General features: G+C 40.2%; 1 protein-coding gene across 1 annotated transcript; it reads right to left on the bottom strand.

Moving 5' to 3' along the window:
* Window positions 1-2,653: 2,653 nt before the first annotated feature.
* Serpinb6e (serine (or cysteine) peptidase inhibitor, clade B, member 6e) lies at window positions 2,654-11,983 on the bottom strand. Its single transcript, XM_087591946.1, has 6 exons — window positions 11,804-11,983; window positions 9,316-9,471; window positions 8,147-8,264; window positions 6,855-6,997; window positions 3,423-3,578; window positions 2,654-3,135 (listed from the first exon to the last, which is right to left on the bottom strand). The coding sequence occupies exons 1-6, from the start codon at window positions 11,966-11,968 to the stop codon at window positions 2,731-2,733; spliced, it is 1,143 nt and encodes a 380-aa protein (XP_087448072.1). The 5' UTR covers window positions 11,969-11,983; the 3' UTR covers window positions 2,654-2,730.
* Window positions 11,984-12,448: the final 465 nt, after the last annotated feature.

Genomic DNA, 12,448 nt, shown 5'->3' with positions numbered 1-12,448 from the left:
TGAACTACCTCAAAAAACATTGAGATGTGGTCTAGTTCCAGGATAAATTCAGCCATTAGAAGCCAACACAAGTCCATGCACCTCCTATATCCTGTCTTGTCATAACTCCTAGCTCCTTTACATGGGGTATCATCACCTAAGCAGCTTTCTTAGTTTGGGAGATTCCAAAAAATGGGGTTGAGATGGGTTGGTTGTTAGGGATAGGACAACCTTAGTTACTTTCCTATTGCTGTGATAAAACAACATGGCCAAGGCAATGTAAAAGGAAGAGTTTATTTAGGCTTATTGTACCAGGGGGTTAGAGTTTATGATACACCAAGTGGTAATAGGAATCTTGTCAAAGTCCACTTTGATATATCAGGCTCTATAGGAATATGCATAGAATTGCTAGAACACACAGACACAGAAAACTTCTTTATAGGTCAATCATTTTCTCTCTCAATTTGAGGGAAAAACTTACACACACACACACACACACACATATGCACACACACACATACACATGCACACATACACACACACATATGCACACACACATACACATGCACACATACACACACACACAGACACGCACACGCACGCACACACACACGCACACACACACGCACACAGTGGATGAAGCAAGGCTCCAACAATTTTATTTCTTCTCCCATAGCTTATGTAACCCAGGAAAATATTGAAAGAACATAAAAATTACAATGTGGTTACATTATATTTTTCTTTGTGATTGATTACAATGACTTCCCCAATAGCCTTGCATGAATAAACATTTTATGTAGCATAGGTGAAAAAGCCAAATTAATCCCAAGAACCCAAATACATTCATATTTAAGAATCTTGTGCTAGAGTAACAAAGAGTAAGCAAGCAAGGTATTTTCTCAGCCAGTTACTGGCAGGCTGCAATATGGAGTTAGAAAGGAAGAATCAATCATTTTATTACTTGTCTTAAGAAGTAATCTTATAAAAAAATCTTTAAAAAGAATCACAATTCTAAACTTTTATGTAAAATATAATCAGTCCTTTTTGCTTTAAATCCTCAAGGTGCACACCTACTCTTTACCATTTTTATTAAATCATATCAAGAAGTTAAGGTGAAAACTGGATACAAAAAATTAATCATCACCTTTAGCACCAGCCCACCTTTAGCAAAAACTCAAGTCAGCTAGTACTAGTTGGGCTGCCAATATTCTTGTTCTCTGACCTCAAAAAAACAAAAAAACAAAAAAAAAAAAAACAAAAAAAAACTTGCTCAATGATCAAAATGCCCCTTTCTGAAATCTAAGTGTTCCAAGGTTTTCTGCATCATAGCAACTAAGAAAAACATTGTAAACTAACTTACTAACAATCTATATCTTAAGTTCTTTCTGAGGTGGTGGTTGAATTAATATGATCCAGCAGCAATGGTTAAAAAAGAACAATCATAATTACTGTAAGTGCCAATGACACTGTCCAGTGATGGGCTAGAAACCCCTTGGAGTATTCATACAACTCATAGGTTATAATGGATGTACTCACAATGATGACCGTAAGGGCCACAAGCAGAAGGAAGCTACACAACAGCATGAAGTCCTCAAAACAAACAGTCCTTGGGGCTCTACCTCTCAGAGGCACATCTACTGTGCTTGTGCTAATCTGTGGGCAGCACTCCTTGAGTTGTAAAGCAATTTTGCTGTTCCAATCACAGGTCCTCCAGCCGAACAGCAAGCTTCTCAATGCTGTGACTGCATTTCCAGCAAGTGAAAATATGGGTGCAGAATCTTCGTGCTATGGGGAGCAAATCTAAGATAAAGACTTGATAGAGTTTATGATCATTTGAAAGTCTTTATTCCAGCAGGCTAGGACAACACTTAGGTATTTGCAACCTACCTGAATCCCTGATCATTTAGACCAAGAGACTTTTAAAGGGATAAACCACATTCTGGATCTCACTCAACAACTACATGAAGAGGTTTGTAGAAGCAAGCAGTATAACAGAACCTAAGATGAGTTAGCTGGGGCATCTAGCCTTACATCCTTTAATAGAGTTGGGTAATTTATCATGAGATTCTTCATCAAGGAGATCAAATTCAAGTTAAACCTAAAATAGCATCATCAAGAATACAAGATAGAGAACCCTCTGCACTGTTTTGTCCCATCACTCTAAAATACTTTAGTTGTTATACTTTCTATGAGGGAGAAACTCACTAGTTGTGATCATCACAGTCTCCAGAATAATTACACATGCCTTTGTCAAAAAGAGGCTCCTGACACACTCCGTGTCCAGCATAGAAACAGAGAAATAAGGGAGTTTCTCATGGAGCCAAGTCCTAGCACACTGTGCCTCTGCTTGCCCCAGAATGGGACCTGAGCTGTCCACAGAGACTGTCTGAGTCTGGATGGCCACTTCCCCATGAGTCCTGAACTGGGCATATTCTCTCACTAAAGTGAAATGAGATTTGAATGCAGCTGGAGAAGAGATAATATTACCATTTCCCTTGTGTGAGCGTGCATGACTGACTGAAAGAAACCATAACATTCTGCAACATGGATGAGCTCTACAGACAGCAACACCACATACACCCAGAAATGAAAATTCAGATTCTAGATCCTCCCATGAGACAGAAACATAGTTCTGAAAGTGATGTGCCATAAACCCTTTATTTCATAACTGCCATTGTATTTTATTGATAAGGTTGCTTGGGTCACATGCAAACCATGGAGTGCAGGAAAACTACTGACAAGAACACCCTTTCAACAGGGAGAGGAAAACCGGCCAAGGAACAAAATTGCTTTGCTCCTGTCATCTTGAATGAGGAAAAGGAAGGAGTGGTCAGTGACTAAGCACTGGGGAGACAGTGGTGACCCCATCGTGACTATTTCAGTGGGAGCTGCAGCCTCTGTGCCCTCCTCATTCACCTCCACTACACTCTTGTGAACAACCTTGGACAGAAATAGGCCTGGCTTAGAAGATATTCCAGAAAAGTCTGCTCTGCCCTCCTCAAAGGCATCAGTCATGTCCAGCTTGCAAAGGACATCCTTCATGTCATAGCTCTCCTCCAGTTTAAACCGTGGGAGGAAAATCTCCACCTCCTCTTCTTGCATATTTTCCAGCCTTGTCCACTCTATAAGTTTCTCATAAGTTATTTGATTCTCCACCTAGAAGAGGGTTGAATAATTTATGACAGTGATGTCATACAGGGCTCTTGTGACAATGAGAAAGCTCTACACTGCCCAGGGAAGTGTAACTGTATCCCATATGGTAGCTTGGAGATACTGGGGTACAGAGCTTGTAAGGCATGCTCCAGGTCCTAGGTTTCACCCCAGTATCACAAATAAATTGAAAATAAAACCATGATCATATGAGTCTAGAAGAGCTGCCCCAGTATAAACCCAAATGCCACTCTTTCTCTTCCACAGCTCCATCAAGGATGCTTGATCCTTACCGTTCTCAGTTCAACGTATTCATCTGGAAGCATGATGGTGATGCTCAACTGATTGCCAAGATAAGGGAGCAATGCAAGGGTGGTAGATATATCTTCCACATGGTAAGTTCTGAAGTTAGACTTGTTAAACATCATTTGAACAATTTTCTTCTCATTCTGTAATGGATAGATAACAAGACATACCAGGCAAATTCAACAGGGTAAGATATTCACTGACCCTGTGGTAACGGCCTTTATTGGACTTCTAGAACATTCAATCAGTCATTAAACTTCTGAAACAGTTTAGACTTTTCATATCTCTAAAGGCCCTTTTATCAAGACTCGGCCTTTAGAGTAGGGCTTTGGAAAAAGAAGGAATCTTTAAGAGATGGGGCCTAGAAGAGGATGTTCAGGTCATTGAGATGTAACCTTAAAAAAAGATAGTCAATTGGGAATACTTGGTTATCTCCATAATAGTTGTAATGACAGAAGCTGACTGGCCCAAATCCAGACACCTGTGATGTTACAGGCAAACTATACTATTGGGGAAACTCATTTTTCTCATGACTCTGAACATAATTTCCAAATACATTATTGTAGCCTGGACTTCTTCCTGAACTCTGCAACAATGTATTTTATAGCCTATTTGACTCTTGCCCTTTGATATTCCTTTGTATACCTACAAGCCTTACTTGTTCTGGTTGACAGTGATGTCCTTCTTCCAGTTGCCAAAATAATTTCATGTCCTTGATTTGAGTCATTAACTAGTTTTACTGTCTGTCTTTGAATTATAACCAAAATGGCACTTTAATTGTTAACCTCCACTGTCAACCTAACAGCTCTGGAATACTGTGAAAACCTTTTTTCAGACTTCAGCATAGCAGCCAGAGAACCAAGAACAAGGCAAGTCAGACCACTCTAGCAGGAATTAGAGTTAAAGTCCTTAAAACACCCTGGAATAGAAATGACTCCTCCTGGCTTCCTATTCTAGTTCAATCTCTCTCCTCGGATCCACTATACTCATAGGTTCATCTGTGGTGTTATGGTTAACTAGATTAAGCCCCTTTCTGCCCAACAAACTCTTCCTCAGAGCTGGTACATGCTTCTAATGCCCTGGTGTCTGTTCTCATGCCATCTTCCCAGTGAAGGTTTCCTTGGCAGTTCTTACTGGCAGTGCACCAAAGCACAGCATCCTGCCACCATCACCATAGGTCTCTGGAGTCCTCAAAACAAACCTCCATGTAATCACATATGTTTATTTCAGATTCACTTCTCCAAGAAAGGAGAGCTTCATAAAGGTAGGCACACTAGCCAGTTAGTGCCTTAGACAGAATAGGCTCTCAAGTGACATCTGAAGATTGTATTAGTAGCAAATGTATGAGCTGCAATACTGCTTATAATTTAAATACAAATCCACAGAACAGAAAATCTTGTGCCTTTGGAGGCATGGCCACATATGTGGAATACAATTAGCATCTACTGTAGCCACAGAACAGTCTGTGTCTAGTGCAGAGACAAAAAGAAAGACAATGCGTAATGGATCTACACTTATCAGGAGCCAAAACAACTATGTTCCCACTGATGGATTATATGGGAAAAGTCATATGGGAAAGTTATATGGGAAAGCAAGAAAGACACTTCTTGCTTTCAGGTATATATTCTTCCCTATGGACAATAGACTCAGGGTTAAAGCCCTGCTCTGAAAATGAGGAAAAACACTCCATGCAAAGACTGGCAGAGGAGGAAAGAAAAGCCAGTTTTCAAGAGCATCACTTCATGTAGGCACCTCCAGGCTTCATTCATTTCCTACCCTCCTGCTGGATGATAAACTTGTATGAACTCAATGATACCATCTAAGTTTTCTGTTGCTTGCAGGAGAAGGAAGTCCTAAGGTAGGATCCTGTTACACGTGACTTCAAAGACAGAAATACTTTGACCAGAAAAAAAAAAAGTTTACTATGAATAAATCTTGAAATAAAATCCATTTCTGCACATTGAATATTGACTGTTCAAACTTAACAATAGTTCTGCTATATTATCCCAACCTTCATTTTGTATCTCATGATGACAACTTCACCTAACTTTCCTTGTCCTATCCATAATGTCATATTGTCATAAGATGTCACTGAGCCCCCTGGGCTCAATTCCCTAGCTTCCCTGCCCCTAGACCCAGTCAATTAACTTCAAGATCAGACAGAGATTCTTTGGATGGTCTAAATATTACATAGTGTGGGTTTTTTCAAGTTTTAACATTTTATAAGGACTATAAAACTGTTTCTGGGAACTGTCCTATGTCAAATCTTGGCTCCCAAGTCCTGGCTGCATCATTGATATCAGTCTTTGAATCTGTGTTCACTAAACCACCAGCATTTGGCTGAGATCAGTATCTGTGTGGTTTGTTTGGTTAATCCTGAACCCTAACAATAAAAACCTGAAGGTTCAAATTCAACTTTGTCTGGGAGATGCAAGGTCTGACTAATGAACCAGAATATGATGTAACTCATTTGTTTTGTCATCCTCAAAGTATAAGTACACACACACACACACACACACACACACACACACACACAGAGAGAGAGAGAGAGAGAGAGAGAGAGAGAGAGAGGGAGAGAGAGAGAGAGAGAGAGAGAGAGAGAGAGAGAGAGAGGGAGAGAGAGAGAGAGAGAGAGAGAGAGAGAGAGAGAGAGAGAGAGAAAATGGTTACAAAATCCCTGGGACACCAGCAAATAACATGCTCCAAACTAGAAGAGGCCGTATATGGAGTCTATCACAAATACCCATCCCTTTGTGTTGCTTGTCTGTAAGCAAAGATCCGTGCTTCTTCCATAAGCCCAAGACTGAATTTCACTCACCCTTTCAGTGCTTACTGAGCCGGGCACTCATTACACAGCTCTCTGCCCTAAAATGTTTTTTTTCCAACAGGATGAGAAAGGCTGTTTTCCCTCTGTATGGTTTGTGGCAATGAGCAGGAGGGAATGTCCTCCTCAAAGACGTGGAAGACACAAGACAACTTCAGGAAAGAAACTGTAAAAGGAAAGGAGTGTGCACTACTGCAGGGAATCGTGAGTAATGGCTGGGCTGCATTCAGAGCCACAAGAAGCCTTATAACCCACAACTGGAGTTCAGATTTTCATATCTCCAAAATTCTACGAAAAATCATTCCAAGTATACTCCAGAGCTCTGCTATCAGGTCTGGAATCAACTGCTGCCAGTGAAAGCATAGCCCATGACAGAAGCAGGGCCAGGACTGAAACCATATACCCATCACTGGAAACATGCAAAAGGAGAAGGGAAAAGAAAGGCCTCAAGGCTGAAAGGGGCTTCTACCTGAAAAGCTTCCCAGAGACATGAGAGGCACAGACTACATGAGAATCCTCTTTATGTTTTAGAAGCTGATGCGAACAGAGGTCCTTGTCCAGGAGTCTCTGCACTTAGTTACCGCACTGTGGTTACCTTGCTGACATTGAAAGGCATCTCCCTGGTGTCCTCTTTGTTAAATGGCTTCTCCCAGTTTCCTTTGAAGTAGAAGGAATTCATAAGAACCAGCTGAGTGTTTGAATTTACAGTACCTGGAGACAGCAACTCTCTGATTACATCTGAAGGAAGGAATTAGCACACAACAAGGACAAAAAAATTAATTGAAGCCTTTTGGTATGTTAAATGAGACTGGCCCCCATAGAGTGATATATTTACATGCTCAGTCCTCAGTTGAACTGTTTGGGAAGGATTAATAGGTATAGCATGTTTGAAAGAGGTATACTACCGGGAGTGCTCTTTGAGATTTCTGAAACCCACAGGAGGCCCAGTCTTTCTGTCTCTCTGTCTCTGTCACTCTTTCTGCATACTGCCTATAGATCAGGATATAAAGTTCTCTGATACTGCTCGAGTAACATGTCTGTCTACTTCCTGCGATGATGATCATGAAATAACCCTTCTAATACTGTAAGCAAGCTGTGTGATATTTTCTTTTATATGATTTGCTTGGGTCATGGTTTGTCTTCACAGCAACAGAACATGAACAAGGACAAGAACGAATTAGCTAGTGGAGTTTGCTGATACATGCAAAGGGATCATAAGCAAACAGTGCCACCTACTACTCTGGAGTACTGAATCCTGATTTAGAGCTAAAGAGGCAGATCAACATTAGAGCGCTTTACTTTGCCTAGCATACTCAAGTCCTTGGGCTCAGTCCTCCAGGAAATAAAAAAGAAAGTCTTTATGTAAAAAAAGGGTAAATATTTTTTACATTTGAAGATCTTGAGAAAGCCCTACAATTATTAGCAACAATAGACTGTAAAATGTGGAATCTTAGCACATGCCTTTAATACTTAAAATTGAGAGGCGGGCTTATCTCTGAGTTTAAGTACAGCTTGATCTAAATAGTTTAGCGACAGTCAAGGCTAGACAGTGAGACTGTGTATCAAAGAACAAAAACAAAAATAGAAATAAAGGCTAGACAAAGAAGGATCTCCAAGCAGGGGAAAACATTGCTACCAAACCTGAAGAACTGAGAAAAGTCTCAGGACACGCTGGTAGAAAGGGAAAACCAAATCTGTGAGTGGTCCTGACAAGCAGGTGTGCACAGACATGCACAAACACACGGCAAAAAACATTTTTTTTTCATAATAGGCTAACTAACAGGGATGGAGTGTGGCTTAGTGTCAGAGGACATCCTGTTGAGCATACTCAGGGTCCTACAGCCAAATCTCAGCACTAAAAACAAAACAGAGTAACTCTATGTTCACCTTCTGTCTTTTTGGCTACCCAGGTGTTGATATGCTGGCGGGACTGCTCTGGAGCGCCCTTGAAGTGCATGTTTTCTATCTCTGCTTCATAGAACTTGCGACAGGAATCTTTAAAAGACTGAGACAGAGTGACAAAGTTACACAGCCATGAAAGTGATTAGCACCAACAGTCTCATTCCCAGTTTACAAAAACAGAATATCAAATGTATAGATATGACTTCCAAACAAATATGTGGAAAAGTATAAAATCCAACCTTTTTATTTCTGACTTTCTTTATTCTTATTTTATAATTGAGGAAAGATGCTGGTTGTTATAAGAATAACTAAAAAACGATTAACAGTTGAGTTCTTAAAGTAGTAGCTACAGCACAAGGAGGTAACTGGAAGCACCCTGAGACACACTATCATACTGCTGTCACTCTAAGAGACCACCACAATAGCAGACAGAAGGTTAACTACACAGGTGATATGACACCTTTGTGCTGTTCACAGGCTGGATCTTTTAGAACAGACTTTCATGATAACAGTAATACAAATTTGCACCACTTAAAACAGTGTCACCACTAGGGAACTAGATGTGGAAGCTATAAAACTATGTATATCATTTTAATTGATTTTATTTCATGATGTGGAATTAGACCATGGTCACCACATAAGGGAGCTCTGTGGGCAGGGGGTGAGTCACTCACAAAAACACAGCCTGTGGTAGGGTGTGGATCAGTGGCTCATTTCAGTAGTAAAGGACCAGCCTAGCCCGCATAAGGCCATAGAGGGAACTGATCACCAGCACAAGGCAAACCAAAGAACAAGCCACATGCTGATATACTCTATGAAACCATAATGAATTTGATGACCACTCACATTCTGACATGTTACAAGAGAAAACCCAACACAGTATTAAAAGGATGAAAAAATTCCATTATGCCAGCAGTATATGTGGTATAGTTTATCAATATTTCTATGAAACAGCTGATCTCATGGCTACATACTAAACTCCTCTTTGATATAGCTGTTTTTTATTTATTTGTGTCTTTATGTGTATGAGGCAAATGTACATTTCATGTGAGTGTGTGCCTCTGTTGAAGGTGTGCATGTATGTGTGTATAAATCTACGTGATGGCTAGAAGGTAACTTCAGCTTACTATCTCCGAGTACTATAGGACACTTACTGCTAGGATTTCAAAACTGTCTTTGTAGACAAAGACACTGTTTGATGTTTTGAGCATGTGCCTTCTGTCGGACTTGTTCACTTCAGTGAGAAGTGACTGGAAGCACTGGTGGAAATCTCCCCCTCCATTGCCGTTGCAATTATACAAAGAAAGTACCTGAAATCAACAGATTAAAAACAATTTCATCAGGCCAAGCTATAGGAAAAGAATCAAAACTAAACTCACCCTCACAATTTTACAGATTCCTGATGCCATTCAAAGACCCACCTGGTTAGATATGAAAGTATCTTGTAAGTTCCCTGTATAGGGTCCTCTGTGTGCCCTGTCAGCCTATTCTAAGAAGAAATGGTCTTTTACAAAGCCACCTCTTCACATTCACAAATGATGCTCAGGCTTCAACCATGGCTCAACCAGACTTGCTATCCCTCAAGTGCAGCTGACTTCTGACATCTGGTCAAGCTGTCTCTTCCCTGCTCTTGGTTCTGGGCTGGCTCTAGCACTGTCTGACCACTAGAATTTAGGAGAGTGACCTTGTTTCAAGCCTAGACTTTAAAAGGCCTGGAAGCTGCCATCTTTCTGCTCTTGTTTCCAACTACAGGGGTGAAAGGAAATCCAAGCAATGTGGAAAATCCTGGACTGATTTTACTATCACACAAACCTACTTGAAAGAAAAGCATGACCCCAGCCAACAATGAACATGCTAGATACCCTGAAGCCAGACATTAGGTTTACCTCCTTAGAGTTCCCAATCCTTTTTCCTTCTGAAAAGGTACACAAATTATTACAGCTGCTCCCATAGGAAACTGATAAACTGCCTATGAGTAGATGTGATATTTTAGAACAGAGAGAGAGAGAAAGAGAGAGAGGGGAGGGAGGGAGAGAGAGAAGAAGAAGAAGAAGAAGAAGAAGAAGAAGAAGAAGAAGAAGAAGAAGAAGAAGAAGAAGAAGAGAAGAGAAGAGAAAAAAGGATTCCAAGAGCTAACCCAGAATGCAAAGTCATGTCATAAGATAGCCATGGAATAGGAAAGACTGGCTTCAAACACTAATACTGATGAATCAAATATCCATAACCTTGGATAAAAGAGACTGGACACTCCTATTTGGCTATGAATCAGAATTGCTACATTTAGGATATTGCAATGTGTCCTTTATCCAATGCACTGAACATATTTTGCCACATTGGTACAATGTCATCTGATACCCAATTCATCAGAATATAACTGTATCAGGAACTAAGATATTGTAGGGACAATGAAGTTTTAAAAAAGGCATTAAGTGAGTTAAACCCAATCTGTGTCACTATAAGGAAATCTAATCATGACATAAACATCCAGGAAATGTAGGCTTAGGTTTTTAAAACATACTTTTTATAAGGGTTCTCATGTGCTTCCACCCCTTTTGTAGCACACAACCCAAAGAAAGAAAAGATGGTAAATAGGACAAAGGAAGGTGGACCTGTTTGGAAGTAGCTTTTGGGTCAATTTTAATCTATGTTAATCAAGCTACAATCAGTCTAGTTTAGTAGTATCAGGATACTGAACCCAAATCACATGTGGTGAAATGATTCAGCAGAAACAGTTATACTTACAGAATCTGCATGAGTCAGGAGGAGTGAGTAAACCAGCCATGACCCCAGAAGAAATTCTACGTCATGCATCTCTCAACAAAATGAAAATCAACAATGACACAAGACCAACATTCTAAAGCTAGCTATGTAAGCACCCAGTCTCTGTCAATTGGGTGCTACTTATATTCTCTCCAAATATAACTTGTCCTTCCATGGATCTTGCCTCAACAAAACACCTAGGTCTACCTCAACAAGAAAGCACTTGAGTCTGCATTGCACAACAAACCGAAAACACCCACTTTGAGGAGAAACAAAAATGCCATTTACTGTTCATAAAAAACCAACTTTCCAACTCCAGGAATTTTAATATTAAGCCAATTGAACTATAAAAAATAATGTGTATTAACTAAGCCAGCCAATCCATAGTGTCTGTAACACAGCCAGAACTAACATTTCAGGAAGTGTTCACTGTCCTTATCTCCATATGATTCTGGGGCAGTCAGTCTCTGAGGTTCACATACTTGTGTGGATATAACAGAGAACTCAACAAAATCCACTAAAGATTCGAATCCTGGTCTTCCAGATTAGAATGACTCCATTTGGGAATAAACTTCAAGATCCTAGGAACAGACCTTACCTGTTGGATAATTGAGATCCCTTAGGGCCAGAACAAAAGCAGGGGGGATCATAAGGCCTTAGGACCATACCTTTGGTATTTTTGCACCAAATTAATCCTCACATACACAATCACCACCAGTGGATCTGGATATTACATCTAGAATTCCAATAGGGGTAGTACATCCTGCCTATAACTTCTCCAGTCACACCCCTATATCATCTGCAAGAAGATTTTAGAGCATAAAAGGTCCAGTTCAACTGACAGGCCACAGTATTTATCTGCTTTACCATGGTGCTGGTTACCTTACTTATCTGGCTTGCAGTGGTTCCATTTGCTCCCAATAAGATCATAGACAGAGATGAAAACATGCTCAGGGGTGAGAAAAATACATTTTTTGAGCTATCTTCACCCAATACTCTCAAAACCTTTAAGGCAAAGGTAGCATTTGCTTCCAGCAGAGGATCCATGACGGCAAGCCTGAAATGAGGGATTACAAAAAACATCATAGAAGCACAGTCAAATATATAGGCTAAAAGTTCATTCTCACAAACATTGTGATGCTCTAACTTGGTGAACAACGGACAGATACAGCACAAGTGTCCAACCTTGTATATATAGCAAATCCAGCCTATCATAAGCTACATAGTGAAACTCAAAAATAAACAAATGAAAATAAGAACTTTATATGCAAGGTCAATTTTTGTAGTCCAATGTCATAATACCTAACATCTCCCAGTTTGTTTCAGGATGGAATTAGGAAAGTATAAAGTCTGACTGATTGCTTGAAGAAAAGATTGAGTTTTGCTGCCGATTAAAAATACAGGTGTTGTTCTGGGGAAAGGCTCAGTTGGTAAAGTGTAGGCAATCTACGTGTGACGATCCTACTTCGGACCTTAAGAAACAGTAAAGCTCAAGAAGGAGGTGCATAGTAGTGATCCCAGTCATGG

This window comes from Rattus norvegicus, chromosome 17, assembly GCF_021556685.1.
Source record: "Rattus norvegicus strain SHRSP/BbbUtx chromosome 17, alternate assembly SHRSP_T2T, whole genome shotgun sequence".
NCBI lineage: Eukaryota > Metazoa > Chordata > Mammalia > Rodentia > Muridae > Rattus > Rattus norvegicus.
Note: the sequence above shows the minus strand (reverse complement) of the source record. Positions and strands in the feature narration are given on the sequence as shown.